Source organism: Serinus canaria, chromosome 20, assembly GCF_022539315.1.
Source record: "Serinus canaria isolate serCan28SL12 chromosome 20, serCan2020, whole genome shotgun sequence".
In the NCBI taxonomy this organism is placed as follows: Eukaryota; Metazoa; Chordata; class Aves; order Passeriformes; family Fringillidae; genus Serinus; species Serinus canaria.
This window is the reverse complement of record NC_066333.1, coordinates 1465097-1487555: the sequence shown is the minus strand read 5'-3', so window position 1 is coordinate 1487555 and position 22459 is coordinate 1465097. Positions and strand designations below refer to the sequence as shown.

General features: G+C 42.6%; 2 protein-coding genes across 7 annotated transcripts in view; both read right to left on the bottom strand.

Moving 5' to 3' along the window:
* Positions 1–2237: 2237 nt before the first annotated feature.
* DYNLRB1 (dynein light chain roadblock-type 1) lies at positions 2238–8032 on the bottom strand. The gene is given in 5 exon segments (XM_009092927.4): positions 2238–2740; positions 3807–3974; positions 5241–5316; positions 7824–7918; positions 7921–8032. Coding segments are annotated over 5 exon segments (480 nt in total). The 5' UTR covers positions 8018–8032; the 3' UTR covers positions 2238–2696.
* Positions 8033–10696: 2664 nt separating this feature from the next.
* ITCH (itchy E3 ubiquitin protein ligase) overlaps positions 10697–22459 on the bottom strand; it is a 59846-nt gene continuing 48083 nt past the window's right edge. For 4 of the 6 annotated variants that reach the window (XM_009092928.4, XM_050982058.1, XM_050982059.1 and 1 more), the window contains 9 exons: positions 22212–22300; positions 21425–21584; positions 21012–21145; positions 18709–18849; positions 16882–17002; positions 15492–15596; positions 15175–15271; positions 14736–14808; positions 10697–14086 (listed from right to left, as the gene is read on the bottom strand). In XM_009092928.4, the coding sequence (XP_009091176.1) occupies positions 13987–14086; positions 14736–14808; positions 15175–15271; positions 15492–15596; positions 16882–17002; positions 18709–18849; positions 21012–21145; positions 21425–21584; positions 22212–22300 (1020 nt within the window). In that variant the 3' untranslated portion in view covers positions 10697–13986. The remainder of the gene's footprint in view (positions 14087–14735; positions 14809–15174; positions 15272–15491; positions 15597–16881; positions 17003–18708; positions 18850–21011; positions 21146–21424; positions 21585–22211; positions 22301–22459) is intronic. The other 2 variants (XM_050982056.1, XM_050982057.1) reach the window with 2 other exon arrangements.

The following is a 22459-nucleotide window of genomic DNA, read 5'->3' as shown; positions in this document are numbered from 1 at the left end:
TACCTGCGAGGGCTCTGGAGCCAACACAAATCCACAGAGGGTGTCTACAAGCTCAGCTTTTATGGTGTTACCTCCACTCCTCTGTCAGAGCCATATCTCAGCAGAGGCAGCACATCCTTGGGCCTCAAGTGCTGCCCTTTCCAGCCCAGACCCATGCCCCAAACTCCCTTTCATTACCTTGTTAATCCATCAGGATTCGTTTTCCCAGCAGCAGATGTTTCCCCAGCCTTCAACAGGGATCCCCCAAAACCAAAACTGACTTTTTCAAGACAGCAAACCAGGCCAGTCTCCAGCCCCAGCACAGAGCAGCTCCAAGGTGAAGGTGGCACAGGCTGCTCAGGCCTCCTGTGATCCTGGCTACAAAAAAGGACTGGAACCATAATGCTCGTTTTTCTACTCTTCCTCAGTTTGGCAGTAGTTTTACCATACAAATAACCGGGCCCAGACTCACAAAGCACAGGACCAAGAAACTGAGCTCCAGCCATCCTTTTTTTTGACCCTGTTTATGATAAAGTAGGAAAGTGAAACCCTCCCCTAACTTTCCTACATGGAAATTGCTGCCAGCTCTGTGACCCTCTAATGGTGATGATCCAAAGAAACTTCAGTTTACTTTATTAGTTTAGTTACTATTTAGTTTAATTACTTTGTTCCATAGTAACTAAATGGAAGCTGTTGTTCTTCAGCTTCCTTCACCTCCTGCCAGTTTTAAAAAATAAATCTGAATTAATTTTGGGTGCTGGTGTAAAGGTGGCACTACATGGCCTAAGTAAGGTCCTGCCCAGATGGATCTGACCAACTCCTTGGCTCCAAATCCAGCTTAAGAACTTTTCATTCAAATTCCCAAGTATTTTTCATGCCAGGCCGCTCTCAATCCTTGAGAAAAAAAAAACCCAAACCAACCCCCAACCCTCCAACCAACCAACACACAGCAGGAGCTCAGTCATTTCACTGCAGGTTTGTAATCTCAACACAACAGAAAAGGGCCATGATCTTTTGTTTTGCAACAGGTTATTTATTACAGCTTGTTTTTAAGTAAAACCAACACTCAGCACTCTCTGTCCCAAGCTACTGTGACACAAAGCTACTGGTAGGACAGCTGTCATTAAGGAAGAGTCCAAAAGAATGCAGGACACTGCAGATTTTCCACTTTTCAGAGAAGTAGCACTGCCACCTACTTGGGAAAGCCAAAATCCATAAGCAGGTCACCACCTCCAAGGAAATATTTCTCTGGGTTACAAACTACAAAGAGAGAGATCACTGAGGTCACTTTTTTTTCTGCCTTGCCTCACTGTTCAGTTGTTACCCAAACTTCAGCTTGCTGGAGGTAATTTTTTTGGGAGGCAGCCTTCAATTATTGCAGATCTCAGGCATTATGTAACCTGCTGTGTATCAGGAGCTGCTCCAAAGGCCAGGCAGGATTCCAGACCCTATTCCCTGTTTTGATGGAATGGCTTAAACCAGACCTAGTATAAGGGGAGAAGCAGCTCATGAACAGCACCAACCAACATTGAGTCACAGAGGCAGCTGGGCCACCCAAAGCACTGGTGCTGCAGGGATACAGACCCCAACAGGCATTTCTGACCTTCAGGGGCATGGCCACCACCTAGAAGATTAGACACAGTCTGAAAATGCATGTCCAGGTCTGAAAATGCACAGAGAAAATCCCCAACATGCAGGTTACCCTGGCTGTTTGAGTCCCCACACTCCCAGCGTTCCTGGGGCTCTGAAAGCCACAAGTGCCCAAGACAACACCAACATTTTTACCAAAATCTCCACAGCTGCACTTCCTGTAGCACTCCCTAGCCCTGCCTTTTTTTTTTTTTTTTTTTTTTTTCCCCAGAAGAAAAAGTCCACTAAAATAACCCCTGAGCATTTGGAGTGATCGTGTGGGGGGTTATTTTGTCTTTAATGGCATCAATAAAAAACTACTAATAGAAAACAGCAGATCAAACTGGCTAGTGAGCTGAGACAGTGTGACATGTTGCATGGGTGGGCTCAATGGACTTCCTTAGCCATGAAAATTCTGTCTGGAGCAGAGGGAAAGTGGCAGGAAAACATTTCAACACAAGAGCCAACTGTGAGTGCACTGCACATGGCCTTGGGGCAAATCCTTGTTCAGAGAAAGCAACAGACAAACAAAAACATTCCTAGGAAGGTTCTGTTTTTTGAAGAAAAACTCAATAAATTGTGAGAAAACTTAAAATCTTCAGAAGAAAAACACGAAAGACAAAACCAGCTACTGGTGACACTTTTTTAATTTCTTACAGTCAGACTTTTTTGAAGTAAAACCAACAGAGTAAGACAGAACTAGAGGACAAGAATTCATATTTACAGCCATTCAAAACTAAGAGTGTAAAAGCAGAGCTCAGTGGTGAAAGAAGCTCAGAAGCATACAAAGAATAGTATTTTTTGGTTATTATTAGAATTTTATTATATTATCTTAGCTATTAAAAGAATCTGTTGCATTTTTTACTGCCCAATTCCAACTCACCAGCTCCCACTCAAAATGACTTGTGATACAAAAAGTGACATTTTTTGTTTGTAGACAACAAAACCACCTGCTTTAATTTTCCCAAACCTTACTGAAGAGTCACAGCACAGTTAACACTAATGCTCTATCTTTTACCATTAAATAAAAAATAAAACAGGGAAAATAAAACAGGCAAAGGGAAAAAAACCAGACTGAGACAGTGTAATCATTCAGTTGGATTCTGGATGACAATCAGGAAATAGTCTTTATCTGGAGAGGGAAAAAAAAAAAAGAAAATTATTCTTTCACTGCTGATATTTGTTCACAGAAACAGTAAGTTCCAACGCTTTTCACATCTCTGTGATGTGCTGTGAAAACTCCAGAGCCCTGACATTCATTCTCAATGAGCAAAACAGGCTCCAAGTGTCAGATCATTTATTTTATGGGTTTTACTGAGAAAAACTCTCAGCTTTAGAAACTGCACATTCCCAAGGCAGTTGAACTTCACCCAGTTTGTGCCAGGAAACTCAGTAACTGGCACGTGCCACACTGGTGCAAGGTGCCCACTGCCCTTTTCTCCCAGGCACACTAGGGACTGCAGCTGTTTTTTCTGGAGTAATGCTTATTCCTCTTTCCATCCTTCCTGTGGAAATCTGAGGCTGCCTCAGCACAGACCAGAGCCTGTGTTAAGATCTGCCCTGACCCATGCCTGCATGGGGAACTGCCATCCTCTGCTTGGCCCCTCCACCACTCCATCCCAGCAGGGAGCACGCAGGGACAAGGCTGAATTCCTGCCCCATGAGCAACCTGAGCTCATTTTGCTGCTTCCCAGTTTGGAATTCAACAAAATACTGAGGATGTTTCCTGAAAAGAAGGTTGCTGCTGCTGTATACCATAACTCATGATTACAGCTACAGTGTGCTCTAATACTTTTCCCAGAACTGGAAAGTCAGGACTGTCTTGTTTTATCACTCAGTCCACAGTTCTGAGTGGAAATTGCTCCCAGAATGTATTTCTTTCCAAATCCTAGGATTTTATACTGAAAAACAAAGCATGAGAGGGCGCAGCACCCTCTCAAGCATTATCTAATACTTTCTACTTTGATCTACACAAAATGAGGGAAGAGATTTGCCACATTAAAACATGACAAAGGAAACTCAGGTCAATGATAAAGCTTTCAACTCTCCAGAAAGTAGAACAGCTTCTTGGAGAGAAGGGATTATCCAATGTGAACACAAGCAGCAGGCAGACTCCTTCCAGGCTGACAGTGTCAGCTTCACGTCAAAACAATCCTGCTGCATTCCCAGATTGCTGCTTTCATCCTGCTCTCTCCTACCTGGAGCAACCATGATTTCATTTTTCTTGGAGCGGATCCGCAGGAAGGTGAGGTCGTTCTGGGGGTCGATGTCCCTCACGGTGCTCCTGGCCTTCATGATGAAGCTGTGCATGAGCCCAGCGTACTGAATGGTGGTGGAGTTATCTATGGTGCTCTTGATGGGAATACCTGCAGGAGAGGGGAAGCAAGGCTCGATGACAAACCTCCAGAACCAACCCTGCACTGGGCATCAGCGGGTCCAACCTCAGTTACCACTGCACCAGGGGTCAGGAGTGTTCTCTTTGAAGGCAAGAGGAAAACATGAAGAAAAATAAGAAATTAAAAGCTGAGATGTGGGACCACAGGTGTAGGTGAGAACGGTTTACCTCTAGTAGCACCAGTGCTTTACTTTTTCCAGAGTTAGAAATATATTAAACAAAACTAATCATCTGTAAAGGAGAGAAAAAAACACCAATGTTGCAGTTTTTTCTCCAGACTGGGGACACTTTTTTACTACAGAAAGGATCCCCAACACCAGATAAATGATATTGAGCTACACCAGGCTGGGATCAGTGATTATGGAGGACATCAGCTGCTGCATCACACAGTTCCAGGGCTGAAGCTCCAACATGCAGCCCTCAGAGGAGGTGCAGTCCTGGGAGGTCCCTGGTTCAGTGATAACCGGTCTGGAGGGCAGACACACTGTTCATCCAGAGCTTTACAGAGCTCCCTTACACTTCAGCCACCCTTAGATGTGACCAAAAGCCAGTCAAACCCCAGCTCCTGAGTCAGAACACAGCAGCCAAGTACCAAATTCTGCAGGGCAGAACCAGGTGTCTGTTCCAGTAACTGCAGCTGCAGCACAGAGAGCACAAACTACTCAACCATCATAGAAAAGCAGAGAGCAGGAGCCAAGCTGCATGATCCAATCCTCAGTATATTCACATGTAGCTGCTGTCATCTTTTCTAAGGATTACTTCTAGGAAATATTCAATTTTTGGGCTGCTCACAAAGTATTGAGAATGCTCTGAAGAAGGTGGTCTGTTGAACTCTTCAGAGACTCCACAAAGAGACAACTTGCTGACGAGTTCCACAAGCACAAGAGAGTCTGCCAGGCCAGCAGTGTTTTGGACAGGCCCAGCAGCAAGATTTCCATCTTGTGAGACCCTCAGTGTTACTGATGAAAGTTTTTACAGACTCAGTTTCAAACACTGCCATAATTCAAATATTACAATGCTTTTGCAAATTATTTAATTTCCTAAAATAATAATGTGAGCTTCCAGAAATTGGAAACCAATTTTCTTTTGCAGCCTGACTACTGTCTGTCTCCTTGGGCTGCAGGAAAACCTCTTCCAAAGCCAGACTCTAAGCTAAGTGCAAATCGTACAAGCAGAAGCCCTCAAAGGGAGTGGCTGGAGTTAGTGATAGGTCAGAGAAGTGAGGCTGACACGGCACCTTCTGAATTTACCACGATGATTCCCTGCACTCCCTTCTGGCTCTGGATTCGCTTCAGTGTTTCCTCCACCTCAGCCTGCAAGACAAAAGCACAAATCAGTGCAGGGTTACAGGGTTACGGCTGCTCTTTGCCTCCCACCAAAGCTTTAGGATAACGTGGCTGAACACAAAGCTGCACAGGGATGATTAAAAAGCCACTGCCTACACTGGTTTATGTCTGTACTTTGGTGCCACCTTTTCTGCATGACCTTTCCAGTTATTTTCCATCTGCCTGTCTTCTTCACTCTTTTGTGATTATCATCCTGGAACTCCCCTCTCTCCTCTTCCCCAAGCCTCCGGCTGAAGGCTTGCAGCTGGAAGCTGCAGTCAGACTGCTACAATTTAGGTGTCAAACAAAAATCATCTTTGAAAATGGACATAGAATTTATGAAAAAAGTAGGAAAAATATACATTGTGGGTGCAAGATGACCTTCCCTTTTAGCAAATGAATGCCAAAAGCAATTACAAATAAGAGAAGTGAGGTAAAAACAATGAATGAACACTCCTTGTTTGTAATTCTGATTTGTGCTAGGATGGCTGCAAGGCTGTAACCACTGCCAATAATTTACAACTTAAAAAAGGAAAAATGTAAACACAAGCCAAGGCAATAGTCCTTTGTCTGCTTTATAAAAACCATCAAAGGAGGTTTCAGTACCTTCTCCACAACTTTCCTGCAACAACACCCATCTAAATATAACTATGGTATCTGTAATAGGGTGAGAAACCCTCGCACCTGAGCTGATTTCCACAGCTGGATGAGTATTTGGCATTTTTTACTCCAATTTAAGGAGACAGAAACAAGTAGCATCTTTCAGATCCTGCAAGGCAGAGTCCCCCAGAAATGACTTAGGAAGGGAGACCAGAATCACCTGAACCAGGACAGGTGAGACCTACAAGGGGCATTTGGCCAAGGCTGTGTTCCCTGGACACCCTGAACAGCCCTCTCCACTTCCTCCCACAGCAAACAGGCACAAAGATGTCACACACCCTGTTCCCTGGGAAGAGACCTCATCCAACAACCAACACAACACAACACAGCACAGCACCAGCTCAGCCCCAGCACCACGAGTACTTTGCTCAGGGTGCTGTTGGTAACACGGCCTGTGGCTCATAAGAGATGGGAGCCCCTAAGCTGGTCTTTATGAAGCAGAAGTTTTTTCTGTGTGATCCAGCACAGAAAAATTCAAGTATTTTCAACAAAACTCTTGATTATTTCTGAATGCTGGACTGTTCTCAAATGGAACACAAGGGAAATTAAACAAAGAATGAAACAAAAGGGTGTACAAATGCTGGGAAAATACAGTGGCAAAATGTTAAATCTATTAAAAAATTAAGATCTGAATTCCTGCCTTCTTACTAGCTCCATTTAAGTCCTGATTAAATGCCTTCCTTCACAGGACCTCAACAAACCTTTTCAGATGCAAAGCAGCATCCATAAAGAAGGATACCAGTTCTTAATTTCCTCTTAACACCTTCAGCTGATCTAACTCTCAGGTGGGTAATCTGCTCTGACAGTTCCCTGCTGCTCATGTAGGAAGGTCCTGCTCATCCAATTCCTACACTGGGGCTTGTCCAGCACCTCCACAAGCCAGTGCAGCTCACCAGACCAACAAAAATAGTACTGAGAACAAAATTACATATTTAATTCAAGAAACACACAAACCCCATTTTAATGAAGAGCTGAATAACTACAAGAGATAGAACATGGAGGGGGAGAGATGCACTCTAGAAAAGAAGAATAAACACTCCCTCAACACCATTTTGCTGCTAAATATCCTTTGCCATATGTACAAGAGCAGCCGTTATCTTCTTGTTTTCATCAGGAATAACTGAACTCCTAGGTTTGCCTAAAAAATACATCTTATTAGATAATTTCAATTTTCCCTCCGCAACTTTGGTCAGCATTTATTTCTTTATGATATACATTTGATCCCCAATTTTATCAACATGCAATAGCCAGCAACACGTCTGAGCACGGAGAAGCCTCCAAAACAATCACAACAGAACAAATACAGCCCCAGTTATTAAACATCCAAAACCAGCCTCTTCTTCTTGACTGCTTGCAGCTTTAGGGCTGTGCCCTGGAAGCCGCAGGAAATGCAGGTTGCGCAGGGAGCGTTTCCCCGGCACGGAATGGGGGAAGGTTCGGCCTCTCCCCGCAGTGACTCAGGGCCGGGCAGAACCAGGGCAGCCCCTCGGAGGCAGCGCCGGGACCCCCAGCGCTCCCGGCCCGCTGCTGGGGAGGACGGGAAAGACCGCCGGGCTCGCCCCGCGCAAACACGACCCCGCCCGGGGGCCTGACACAGAACCCAACAAGAACCGAACCGAACCGGGCGCTCCCAGCCCCCGCAGTCCCCGCGGCCCGCAGCGGGGTCTCGCCTTTCCCCGGGCCCCGCCCGCGGGGCAGCGCCTGTGCCTGAGAGAGCCGGCACCGGCCCCGGCCCGCCCTGCGCCGGCCAGAGGAGCCCCCGAGGCCCGGGAAGGCAGAGAGACCCCCGAGGGCGGCACAGGGCCACGCCCGGACTCCGGACCGGCCTCACCCACCATGATCGAGCCGCCTCCGCCCCGTGTCGGCCCCGGCGCTGCTCCGGAAGCGCTTGGAGCGCGGGGCGGGCCCGCTCCCGAGACACCGCCCCGAACCCTCGGAGGCCACACAAATCCCCCCCAAGCGCCCAAGGCCGCTCCCGCGGACGCGCTGTCACTGGTCCCGCTTTAGGGACATCAGCGTGAAGCCCCATCCTTCCAGTACCTGAAAGGGACTTACAGGAAAGGTGGGACGAGTTTATTTACGAGAGCCTGGAATGACAGGACAAGGGGGGCTTGGTTCACATTGAAAGAGAGGAGGTTTAGATTAGAGATTAAGAAGAAATCCTTCCCTGTAAGGGTGCTGAGGCCCTGGCACAGGGTGCCTAGAGCAGCTGTGGCTGCCCCTGGATCCCTGGGAGTGTCCAGGGCCGGGTTGCACATTGGGGCTTGGAGCAGCCTGGGACAGTGGAAGGTGCCCATGGCAGGGGGTGAAATGAGGTGGCCTTTAAAGGTCCCTTCCCACCCAAACCATTCTGTGATTCCATAATAACAGGTTTGGGGAGTTCTTTTCCTCCCAGATGGCCGCAACCCCTCAGCTGCTGCTGGAGCCCCCCGGGACAGGGGCAGAGCCACTCCAAGGCACGGTGCACCCTAACGCCGGGGACCTCCCTGCCACAGCCCCGGGTTCCGTGAGTGCTGCCCGGGCCAGTGAGAAAGGGAGAGCTCTCAGCTCCCTTGCGGAAGGACTGGGGACGACCCACAGTCTGACTGCAAAACAAAATAACACATCCAAGAACTGCATCCCCGTAACCCCAGCTCTGTTCTACACACACAAAAGCAGCAGCTGGGACTTTGCCTCTGACCTCAGACTCTGCTAGAAGTGAAACAGAGAGTCCCAGAATGGTTTGGGACCTTTAAAGGCCATCTCATGCCACCCCCCTGCCAGGGGAGGGACACCTTCAACTATTCCAGGTTGCTCCAAGCCACATCCAAGCTGGCCTTGGACACTTCCAGGGATCCAGGGGCAGCCAGAGGTTCTCTAGGTGATTTGTGCCAGAGCCTCATGACCCTTACAGGGAAGAATTTCTTCCCAATATCCAATTTAAACCTACTCCCTCTATCAGTTTGAATGCTCCTTCTTTTGGGACCACAACCCCAGGTGGTCCCAAAAATCAGCAAACAGACACTGAGCTCCCACAGCCGTCACAGAGAGATGGTATTAGGTGAAATGTAAAACATAGCCTCAAAAAGTGTTTTTAGATTTTTTTCCCTCTGAAAGCCTGGATTTGACACAGCAGGTAAGCTCACTGGCCTCTCCAATCTGTCAGAGTCTGTATTCTCCTTAGAGAAAACAAGGTTTCCCCAACGAGCCCTGTCATTTGTGCACTGCTGGGCTGACAGGCAGAGAATCGAAATTGGATCAGGCATTGCCAGAGATCAGGAAAAAAATTCCTCTTCTAGTGGCTGTTTACAGCTCTGCAACCTAATTCAGTTAAATTCTAATCTCTCTTACCACTCTAGCAGCAAGTTTTACAGCTTGGCTACAAGAAGTCATTTTGCCATGGATTGATTTAATTTCTGGTCTGTGCAATGGTAAAATTTGTGCAGTAGTAAGGATGTGGTGGATAATTTGGGCAATAATAAGCAGTGCACAGCTGCCATCAGACACCCAACCAAACATGGGTTTGTTTAATCAACCATTCCCATCCTGCCATGAACAAAACCTTCAACACTCCCACCCAGGGCTGGTGCTGACATTAGCACCCTCATCATTAAAGCAGTAAGAAAAAAACCGCTGCAACTGAGATGTACATTTATCATACACTGCATTGTGATTATTTTTTGCCTTTTTAAAAACAAACTTCGGATGTAAGTGAAATACCCTTGTAGCTGTATTCATATAAAGCTGCTCAAAGCAGTGTCAAATTTTGGGGTTACACAACTTACTAGGATGCTTTCAAGTGGTTCCATTCAAAGCTTGGAGGAAGCGACTCCACACCAACCTCTCTGCTGCAGAAAAAGGCAAGTTGTTACTTGCCTGGCACAGAAAATCATCCTTGGGATTTGCTGCCCCTGACAAAATTGAGTTAACTGAGCCAGTGGGAACAGCTGGGAAAGTCAGCAGAGGGAAAACCCAGTGGGAAGGTCTGCAGCAGGGAATATCACCCTCAGGGAAGGATGACTACTTTAGGGACCATTTGACCAAACTGGACAGAATCATGTCCCTGAGACAGAATCACAAAATTAACTAGGTTAATTTTGGCTGGAAGAGACCTTTGAGATCATCAAGTCCAGTATTCAATGACCCTAAAACCTGACGGGACATCCCTGTGAGCACTGAGGGAACTGGAACCTCACTGCAAAGCCCATCTCAATTACCTGGGAAAGCTTGTGGCCATCAGGAGAGGCCCTCATGACAGGAAGAATCTAAATGCCACCTCCTCCAAGGAAGATCAGGGACACTACAAGGCTGGTTGGTCTCACTGGAGCTTTTCCCCCCTCCTTTGTGGCATTCTGCCAATCCAAACCACGTGCAGAGTCATTCCTCATTGTTGGTATCCTTGCACCAGTGCTGCAATGGGATGTTACAGCTGTGGCTCCTGCAGAACCTCCCTCCACCCCATCTCCCTCAGGCCTCAGCAGCCTCACAGCCCTCACTGGCTCCTCAGAGCAGCATCCACAAGCACTAAAAATCCACAAATTGTGTCCAGAATCTCCCCTTCAATATCCAGTGCTGGGGTGGACGAGATCTTGGGAAAGAACTACTCCTGAAGCATCCTAGTGGAAGGACAAGTCTAGGCAGCCTGACCCTCGCCCCCAGGAGAACACAGACAATTCATTTCCACCTGGATGTTCTGTCACACATAAGGAATAAGGACCAGACCACCAGCTCTTTAAGTAGTTTTATAAAAGTATTTGACTTACTGAGATACTGTTACAGTTACCTGAGTATTTGAAATTACAATGCAAGGAAATATCGACAATGAATTTCAGTACAGTATTTTACAATCCAGTGCTGCTGATCCCAATTTCTACATGAGTTCACTAGAGCACATATACACAAACAGTGATTCTCGGAGAAAATTTTTAAAAGACACCACAAAAAAGGGGGCTGGAGATACCAATATAACAGAGTTGAGATTACAAATCCAGTGCAGCATGTAATAAAATAAAATTTTTTAAAAACCGAACAAAAACCCCTAACCCCCTCAAACAATTTTTTTTTTCCTCAAAATAATAAAAAAAGGTTGGTTTTTTTAAACTCAAGCAATTGGATTCAAAAAACCCCAAACTTCCATACTAGATCAGATAAAGAATGTATTTACTGTGCACGTCATTAGTAAGTGAACAGTTCCTGAGCTACTTGCAACAATAAGGCTTTGTTAATTCTCAGTATTTAATTTTCTCATGTCATTCTCATGAAAGAAAATTCTAAATAAAATTTCTTTTAATACTTGGTAATTAGGATCAACTGACAGTTGCATATGAATGTACATTTGTGACATACTATGAATTTATGCAGCTCAGGTAGCTAAAACAGTTGAAGCAGTAGGAGACAAATTAATTAATCTCTGCTGAAAATCTCACTTGTAAATCCAATCCACAAAAACCTGTTATCTGGGATAGCAGCTGCTCTGGGCTCATTCCTGTATTGCTTCACCAGATCCCCAGAAAGAACTGAAAAGTGCACCAGTGGCTTGTATAATTCCTTTTAACTTCTACACAACATGCTGTAAAAATTTAACAGATTTGTTAGTATTCAAATACTAACAAAGTCAAATGCTTAAGGAATCTGAACTAGTGCCTTCAGAAATATTGTCAATGTAATGCTGTAAAGTTGCTTTAAACTTTTTCCATTTGGCCTAATCTGATGCTTCACTGATTATTTTTCCCCCTCAATGAATTCTTTATTTTCAATATTTTAAAATCATATCTGGTGCTTGGAATATCCAGCCCCCTTTCTCCCATCCTGGTACAGCAGAAAAGACATATAAACGTGCCATTTAAATTAAAGAAACAATGGAATAAGTGGAGTCCTGGACATCAAAAATATATACAAGCAGGTATGTTTTCTTGAACTAAACATTTCAACCATAAAAATATTCAACAGCCAAACCCTATAGAACTAGGGCTAAGGCTATTTCAATTATAACTACTCTTTATTTTAAAAATATAGGGCTGACAGCCTTTTGGGTGATATTTATACATGAACAATAGTTCTAGGTTCCCTACACGAATCGTAAAGCAATATGCAGAACATAGACTATTTTTCATAGCTTAACCTTGCATTATCTTGCTTAATTTAATCTCTCTTGTAAATATGTTAGATAACTACATTTCACTGTAAGAATTAATATAAACAGAAAATATATATAAGGCTTTTTTTTTCTCATGAGCTGTATACTGTCATAGATCCAAATACTGTGGAAGTTGGCAATTCTCCTCCCAGTTACACCTGAAGGTGAATTCTCACCATCGATGAAACTTTAAATGAGGGGCATTTCTGTATCATCAGCACCTCTCCCCAGGCCTTCCTTCAATTAAGCCTGACAAGTCCCACCCTCCTGCCTTCCCAAAGCATTTATCACTGAGCCCTGACACACTTGTGAAGTCAGTTAAAACCTGTAGTGCCTTGGTTCTTCTTAGGCCTGAATCAGTTTTTCCCTCTTGCAGTTTAGATAGATAAGACAGCAGGAAAAGAAATACTCTTCCAGACTGAATGTTCAGTTTTGTAGTTTCCCACTGTCTTGTTTAAGCTCTGTCATCTGAAAGATTCTTAAATGCAGCTCATGCCCCAGCGCTCAGAGCTGCAGGTTTGCTTTAGTATGTGCTACATGTTATTTCAAGTGTCACTCACTGTGGCTACAGCTCATTTCACTGGTGTCTGACTTCCTCCCTTCAGGGGAAGGGAAAGGGCTGACCAGACCCAAAAAGTGCATTCAGTCTAAAGGAGCAGTAAAATGCAAAATGTTATTGTAAACCGGAAAAGAATTAACAGATTCTAAGAGGAAATAATGTTAATTCAACAGGAACTCGCTACAAAAGTTACTAGCTGTAAGCAGCTTAGGGTGAATTAGCTTAGAAACCTCCCCAAAAGCTTTAGTTTCGAACTTTAGAGAGCTATTTACTAATGCTCCAGCTTCCCCAAAACCTGTAATCCGTGTCTGAACTTTCTAATCCTCTTGGCCTCAGCCAGTCTCACACATCAGTTCATCCACAGAAATGATGAGTAGGATCATTTTTTCAATCCAGCTGTTTTGTGCTTCTTCCTGAGAGCTGCACGAACTCTTCGGAGCAAACTGACTGCAACATGTAGGAAAAACACCGAGGGTAATGTCCATTAACACTGCTGACAAACAGCCTGCAAACAGGAACCTCAATGGAATCAGTGCAATACCAGCTGGGCTTGTCTTTTGCAAAACAAATGAAGTACCACAGTGTTAATATTGATTTCAAAGTTAAAATGTGTTACGCAGCAAAAGCTCAGAACCCTTCAGAGGGCACAGAGCAGTGTTCCAACAGCTCTGGGCAGGTGTCTCTTTTGCTGACAGGAGCAGGATTGGGATAAACCAAAGCGAAGCTATGCCCTGGATTTGTGCTGCAGTTTGACATCCCCTTAACAGCAGCTTCAGTCCAGCTGGCACATGAGCAGACTCCAGGCAAGGAAAAACAGTCTGGCCACACTTGAGTTAGAAAAAGGAGCTTAAGGATTGGAGCTGCTCACGGCACAGAGGTGCATCCAGGCTGGCTCTGACACTGCTGTTAGCAGGCTTAGGATGCTGCTGCAGCATTGCAGCTACCAATGAACTTCCCAGTGCATCAGTAGCAAAAATGCTACTAAAAAGGAAAGACAAAACTATTGTTAAAAATCTGTCAGTCATTAAGGACACATTCTAATTAATGAATGGTAAAACAAAGCAGAGCCCAAAGCTGTATTAAACCTCTACTTCAGTCATTAGTCACTTGTAGCCACATCAGATTGCTCATTTGATTTCTGAAAGTGCTCAGTAGAAATCCAGAGTTAAGGTGGATAACCTCAGGATAACATCCATTTATTTACACATTAGTACTGTTAAATAAATCCAAGTCATGTCTACTTTACAATGAAGCGTGCAACAAGCAGAAGAAGTGAAGCACATACATCGTGTTGGTTTCACATTCTTCAAGGTGCAAATTTCAGCTACTCTTGCCCAAATCCTTCTGTTTCTTCAATTGCAAATAACAGCTTTTCCTTCAACTGTTCATAATTTTTATATGGTGGAAGGTCTAAGCGATTGAAACTGCAAAATAAAAAAAATTACATATTGAGGAAAAATTCAAGAGGAACAAAAAATCCATTATGAATACAGGTGATTAGAATGTTTGCTGTGGAGATGGATACTGGGATTTATACCCTGAGAAAAGCTGACTACTGATATAAATGTATGTATTTCTGAGGGCAGAGGTTAGTATTCAAGTGCTGATACAGTAATAGTTTTCATTAACTTTTCCTAGTTGGAGGAAAAACAACCTCTAGGTGGTTAATTAGAGTCATCATTCAGATACAAAATTTTCAATATGTGGTTTTGCCTACCTGAAGAAAAGAGTAGAAGTGACTTTTTCTCTGGAAGTGTGTGAATGTGGCTATTTTACTAAGGAGTACAGTGATAACAAAAGATATTCCCAACCTTGTTAGACACTACTGGTAATGACTATAATTGTTTAGTAATATATTACACAAATCCATGGAACTCCCAATGGAATCTATTCCATGCCACAAGAGCTTTTCAGAAGTTCAGCTATCATTCAACAACATAGTTCATTGGCGTAATTTGGGTTTGCTTTCACAGTCTCAACCATTTCAGCATATTACCCATTTACTAAGACGTCACAGCAGACTGGTCATCAAAACCAGAGCAATAGCAATATTCTGATTTGTTATGTACTCACCAGGTATGACTTCTGGGTAACCAGTTTTCTTTTCCAACTTTTTCGATACAGAATTTCTGGGGTCCATTGCTCCCTGTAACAAATTCCAATAGACAACGCATAGTCCAGCTAACTTTCTATCACTGTAACACACCTGAAGCATGCAAGGCTTAAATAAAGACAGGATTACCATTATTTGCACAGAGAAGGGACATTTGTCTCACTCTACAGCTCTGCCTGGATCAAAGTGTGCATGTGGAGAAATGCATCAATCTGAAGTGATTTTAAATTGCAATAAATAGGTGTAAACATTCCTTCCATCTTTTTCCATCATAGCTCAAGTATATGCATGGCTTACAAAACATCATTTAATATAAAACTCTTTAAAAATGCCATAAATATATAATTAGGTTCTTTTTAGAAGTATGTCTCCTGCATTAGAAGGGTTATTAATACATACCCATGAGGTCAGCAAATCCTCCCACTGGCAATCTGCATGTTCCAGTCACAAACTGCAAGAGTCTCATCCTCTTCTCATTATCTATTTCTTTCACAAACTGAAAAACAGTAATTGAAATAAACATTTAGGGATAGATTAAATCTTCAGATTTTTACATCATCACCATCCATAGATGAATAGTAATGTGGCTGTTGGGAACAGCTGGGTTGGCAGTAACAGTTTCTATCTGCACTCTGCAGGTGCGCTCAGTGTTCTGACTACTGTTCAATGAGCAGTGTAACTTCTGCTGGTCTGAGAATAGAGCAAAATCTGCAAACCTGCCAGAACCACACAATCTGCCTGCTGGTCCTGGTGTAGTGCCTGTAGATGGTGTGTCTCTGCCAGTCATTCAGGTCAATTTCTTGCATTCCACAGAGAAGCACCTTTGGGGCAGAAAAAGGGAAATAAGCAGAGGAGTACAAATTTCCACTTTCCTACTGTGACTTTGAATACAGCAAGAAAAGAGAACAACTGGACCCCCACTTGTAGCGGACACAGGGCTTTCTCTCTCTCCTCTCTCTCTCCTCTCTCTCTCCTGCGTCCCTGGAAAACACTACCAGCCAGAGCCCTTAGCAAACTAAGAGCTGAAACTATCAAAGAGCTGAGATAACTAAGAGCTGACAATTACCGAGCTTGCTAAGGGTGGCCACAGCTATAGAGCAGTTTGGGTTTCAGACACTCAGCCTCCAGAGGGCTGGGCTGGCCAACCCGGGCCTGCCTACTTCCCAGGGCACCCTGCACCTGCAGGAATCCTGCTATCCAGCTAGAAGCAGCCCCTGTGGCTTTTTTCACACATTTAGCAGCACCTGCAAAAATGTGCACTTGATTTTAATTCTAAATTTCATCCAAAACTTCTATAAACTAAGACTGATTATGAAGTGGTTCAAAGACTGGTTCATGAAGTGTATTTGGAGAGGTCACAAATTAGAGAGCATCTCTGTTGTGAAAAATGGAGTAATAATAATAATTTGCAATTATAGGAATAAAATTCTCACCTGTGAGGGTGGGGAGGCCCTGGCACAGGGTGCCCAGAGCAGCTGTGGCTGCCCCTGGATCCCTGGATATGTTCAAGGCCAGGTTGGACAGGGCTTGGAGCAACCTGGGCTAGTGGAAGGTTTCTCTGCATATGGAAGGGGGCTGGAACCAGATTATTTAAGATCCCAATCCAAGCCATTCTGGGATTCTATGTAGACATTCAAGCCAGTTTATCTTTGCCCAGCCATACAATTCTTCACTAGGGATGGGATGTTTTGTTTTGATGGTTTTACTTTTCAAACTGAACACACAATTCAGAAAGTGTAATTTTGAGAGATCACACCCAAACCAAGAACTTGGCCCAATCTTGATGCAACCATTCACTGCTTATCTGGCTTTATCTCTCATTCTGTCAAGTTACTCAGTCTTTGAACAGAGGCAAATCAAAGAATCACAAAAATAAATTAAGAAATTTTTGCTGACAGAATCTTGGCATTTAGAAACATCTAAGTTGGCTGCAAAGAGGAAAGTTAAGGAAAACACACTAATCTAATACTATTCCATGAAGTTTCCCCCATATTCCCTATAAAACAGAGTTGTCAGCCTCAGTGAGTTCTGCTCTTCAGATGTAGTGATTGCAGTTTATTCTATGTGTAATGACCTGGATCCCTCAATGGCCAAGCAATCCTTTACCTCCAGTTCCTTTGCATCAAAATACTGCAAATACTGTTGTGGCAGTATTTCATTGAAGCCTTCAAAGAAAGCCTGTGTCTGCTCCTCAACACCTCGGGACAGTCTCCATTCTGCCACTAGCCTGGAAAAGAGGACACACCAAGATCATTTAAATGGCTCATGCTTACCCAAGTCACACCTTTACCTATTTTGAGATGAACTGTAAGCTAAGTTTAAAAAAAACATGGAAAGTCTGGAAAGTTCTGGGGATAGAGCACCATATAATTTTATCAGTAGCCTTTACTCTTTGCAAATGATAGCATTTTTCTCTAAATTACCCTAAGTGTTCAACTGTTCTGCTACAGAAGTATTTTAGACTCAAAGAGGAGGCAGCATCGCTTCACTGATTACATTAATAAGAGCATAGCAGTCCTGAGGTGTCTGAAGATTTTGTCTGATATTCTCCCCAGAAATCTCAGTTGTTATCCATGACAAGGTAAAAAACAAGTCAAGTTGTACTGGTGAAGAGCAGCAGGACTGCCAGCTTACCAAGCAGTGACTATGTCCATTTGGAAAGTTCCATATTTGTTTCTGTTAATCATGAAACTTTGCTCTGTGGCAGAAACTCCACTCTCCATTAATAAGAGGGTGAAAAGCAGGCAGGAGACCCGGAGAACCTGAACCCAGGGAGAAGCAGATATTATACTGAATTCAAGCCTAACCTGTCAGGAGCACTGGAGTCTAAAGGAGAGGTGGCTATTTCTCATTTCAGTCCTAGAAACTTGGGGGAGTTAAAGCAGGACTTGGAGTAAGGCAAAAGAATCTGAATGAAATTGTAAACCGAGCTCTCCCTGGGCTCCTAGGAACTAGAGAAGAATGATTTTCTGCAGATCCTCCCTCCTGCCAAATAAATGCCAGTATGTTTCTGGTGCAAACACCACCTCTTTTGTGAACCACTGAAGTGTCTGCAGATTTCTCATGTGAAGAAAACAGAGCCCACTCCCAACTCCCTCCCCCTGCCCATGAAAAAGCCTTCACAGAACACATCGTAACAAAGAGGAAAATTCTCTGTGATTCAGTTTAGTTTGTGCCTGCAATGTGATAACTCAGTGTGATATCAAAAGCTTTTTTCGCAAGCACATCCTCCAAGCTTTTATGTTGAAGTTCACACCTTAAATCAGAGCTGCTGTACTGCTGCACACTGAGGAAAGAGGGGATATTTCAGGACAAAGCAGGTCACTGTTCACATGTTTATTCCTTAATCACTCTTAGGCTCCTTCATTCTTAATCTACTGCTTTAAAACATTTTGGTGCTGCAAATATGATCCTTACTTGATGACAATACAAGCTATGATATCACTCAAAACACTGTTACAACAACAAGACCAGTTCAGATAAAACCAATAGCAATTCCATCTATCTTTGAAAAATAAGAATATTCACAAAAACATCCAAAAATGTTCTCAAAAAACCCCAACAGAAAACAACCCCTCAAAACCCCACATGAACCAGAAATGGCTGGCTAGAACATCAGCAGGCTATAATGAACAAATGTAACATTTCATTAAGTATATGACAGTCACAATTCTTGTCATGGTATTCTGCTAAACTGAGATAACTGTAGGAAAAAAGTGGACTGTCTTCTAACCATGATCTTTAGGAAAAGTGGATTTCAGAAATTTATTTCTATCAATATTCTTTGTTCAAATATGAGATCCAAACACTTGCCACTTTTTGCCAGCATCAGCAATTGTTCAGCAATGCTTTAGATGACACAGACAGTCTTTTGTTGCTAGAACTGAAAGAAAGAAAATGACAGAGTGTTTTAAAGTCTTCACTTATTCTTACCTGATGTAGTCTTCTTTATTTTCTTCTGTGACCAGAATGTTGCTACCATTTGGCTTCAAATCATGGCTTTTGATTTCACCTAGTATTTCTTTATCAACAGAAAAAAACATTTCCAAGCCACATTCTTCAATATCATTCTCTCTGGAAGGAAAAAAATACAGTTTTAAATAACTGTTGAGAACTTGCACACAGCAGAGGAGATGAGTATGAAGAACCTTAAGGTAGAAGGTCTGGAGTTAAACAGTGAAGATAAGGAAACGTTCCTTACACAGTAATTATGGCCTTGCCAGAAGTCCTGGAGTTTATATGTTGATTTATGCTTTTGAAAAGAGAAGAACTGCCTGTATATACAGAGGTTTTGATGATCGTTTTCCTCCGAAATCAAGTGCAAAATCCAGATATTTATCCTGACCCATAACACAGCAATACCAGTCTTGAAAACATAGCTGTGGTTTATTGAGCCCCATGATGCAACTGCACTTCTGAACTTCATCTTTCCAAAATATACAGTACTGCATGAAACCTTGGGTGAGGAGGGAAGGCTTCAGATGGAAGGCTGATTTTATTTCATCATCCATCCCTTTTAAAAGGAAAGCTACATGCTCTAGCTCAGTTTGGGCACTGAGGTTTGGCAGATGACCTCTAAAAGTCCCCTTCCAAACTCAGCCATTCTGTGAAATCCTCATACTTGTGGGAACAAGAAAAACAGTCCCCTGATACAAGTGCCAAGGAATGCTTCCCACAAAGTTATAAAATTTACTTTTTTGTAAGGAACAAAATTATTTCTGTCCTGACAGACATGGCTCTTCTCTCCTGTAAATGAGCAGTCCTTTCCTCAGAGTATCTCCAGCAGCACTACAGAAAAGCAGGCCCAGCTACAGTGAAGTTTGTGTCTGGACTGAGAGGACTCTGCAGCCCTTGAAGATCTGAAGCCTTTTCTCCAATTTTCAGATCCTTAAGTGATTTTTCAAGGAGCAAAGCCTTTTCTGCACTCCAGCCTAGATTTCTATCACTACAGAAGTTGCTTGGAATCAAAATGAAGGCAACATTAGCAGCACATCCATGGAGTGCAGAACACACTACTCTGAAAACCAAACAAAATTCCTATCTCAGTTCTTAAACATCTCATGCTGCTTTCTCTGCTCCTCAGTATTTAATATGAACCTTCCAAGAATCACCACTACAGATGAAAATCTTGGCTATTATATTTAGTTTTGCATTTCAAAACCCAATCTATTCTCACACCTTCTATGACGTTTTCAAACCATGTTTAGAACTATTCTTAGTGTGATTCGTAAGTGAAATGTTTTGTCTCTAGTCCCAAGAAAGACTAACTTTTCTGCAAAATTGTTTTTATTATAGCTAAAGAAAAAAAATTTACTCAGTTTGTCTTTCTTTTTCTTCTAATATATTTGTTAACATTTTTAACTGAAAGAAAAAAAAATCTGGGTTACTGAAACAAATGGTGCATATCAACCATAGATTAAAATATGTGGCATCTTCCTATGACAAAATCAGTACAAAATTACAATGCTTTAGATTGAAAGGGTTTTAAAAATTATTTCTTAAAATATCTGTAATTCATAATTTCTAAATAATTGTGGTCTAGAAACTCCACATCCTTTTTACTTGCTACTCTCTGGAGAGGAATTTGCAAAAGAGTGGAAGAGGAGGACTCCACAAGAGCATGGACATAGAGGTGCCTGACCATGCAGACATGGAAGGCTGCAAGTAGGAATGGTCTGGAATCATTAAGCTTGGGGCAAAAAATACCAGGGCAGCTAGAACTTCTTTAAAGCATTAAATCTTCAATACCAACCCTGAAGTCAAATTGCAAGTGTGACTAACAGAAGAATGGTGTGTCAGTAAATAATAAACTACATTTGTTAACTTCATGTTTTTGTAGCACTAAACATTTTGTTTTCTAACTAAACCAGTACTAGAGAAACATTAAATGGGTATTTCCTGATTTCTTTTCATCAGTTATCTGAGAAGTCTCAGTCAAATTTACTCAAGCCATTTTATTTGTAACCATGTTCAACACTGCCACATCTGTATGTCTAACTGGAATTAATAACAGCCAATAAAAACACAATACAAGATGCTGCACAGAATATTCAATGAACCAGAAAGGCTCTGCATGAACAAATCACAAAGTCACAGAAAAATTCTATACTGCTCTACAATGTTAGATATGTTCTTCTGTGGGGTTGTTAGTAATAGATTTACATCTACTTCCCGGCAGAAGTGAAAACCAAAAACATTGTATTGCTATTTCAAGAACAAAATGAAGTCAAACTCACTTTACCCAGATGAGAGAGTTGTAAAACTCTGGGTCAACAGATTCTAAATCCTTGAGTCCTACTGCCTTGTTTAGGATACGTTTATAGAATGGCAGAGAGAAACCAGTGTCAATGAACTTCCCATGGAACAAAGCCTGAGGAACACAAAAACAGACAAAATAATGCAAAGGATGCTTCAGTACTTAATATGACAACATTTTGTTCTTTGTGCCCATGAAATCTGACAGCCAAAGAATTAAACCAACCTGAGTACCATCACTGCCAATATGCTGAAGTAGCTTATATCAACAGGAGTTATAGCCAAAACACCTGATATTGTCAGCTCAAAAATGGCTTTTTTTCATTATCCATCTAATGGCACAGTACTTACAGGAAAATTAAAGGGCAGACCTGCTTCCTGCTTCAGGACTTACCATGGCAATGAACCTCCCGATGAATCTGAAGTATTTCAGGTGGTCTGGGTTGATATAAGAGGCTGGGTTTATCTGTAAGCAGTAGTTATCTTTCCCTGCATATTCAAACAGGCAATACATGGGGTTCAAGACTTCATGTGACAACAGAAAGAACCACTCCCTGAAATCACACAAACAATAAAATCACATTTCAAAATCAATCAGACACAGAAGAAATTACTGTAGCTTACTCATGTTGACTCAGGCCCTTGTTGAGCCTCCTTCCCCAAAGAGCAGCTGGCCCATACTGACACCAAAGGGAAACTACAGCAAATTACAAACTGAAATGCAAAGCTGCAATGATACACAACTGTCAGTGGCTTGGATAAATGAGCACATTACAAGTCTACCACTGATCTAAACACCCAGGGCCGGGAATGCCGATTAACATATGCACTTCTCAGTTACATTCCAGTCAAGACCTTGGATTTAAATGTAGATTTCTGTTCACTTTTTCAATAAACTCTATATTTGACATTAACAGTTGGGTCAAAGGGTCACTTTAGTTCAGTAAACTGCACCTCTTTAATCATGGAGATGATTAAAGTAACTCCTAATGGAAACTGAAAATCATTTTACACTGTTTGAAGACATGCAGACATCTTGCAAAACTGCCTTCCTCAGATGTTCCAATCTAAGGAATAAACTTCACTCCTATTGTGAAAGCACTGCAGTTAAATACTTTGGGGAAGCCTTCACATCACCACCAGTAGAACAAGTTATTATCTGACATTTCAGTGTAGTTTACCTTGCCACACCTCCATAATCTAAACCTTCTTCACCAGGGAAAATAACCCATAAACGTCTCCGGAGATCCTGAGGGCTGAAGCTCATTATCTTAGTGGAAGAAAAACAATCAATTATTTTAAAGAAAATTCTAACCAGTGCTTATAGCTGTTATTACTATTTTCTAACAAGCACTAGAGCATTTAATAATTTGTAAAATTTTTAATCAGGGTCTACAGACCTTAACAAAACCTTAATATTTTAACCTTA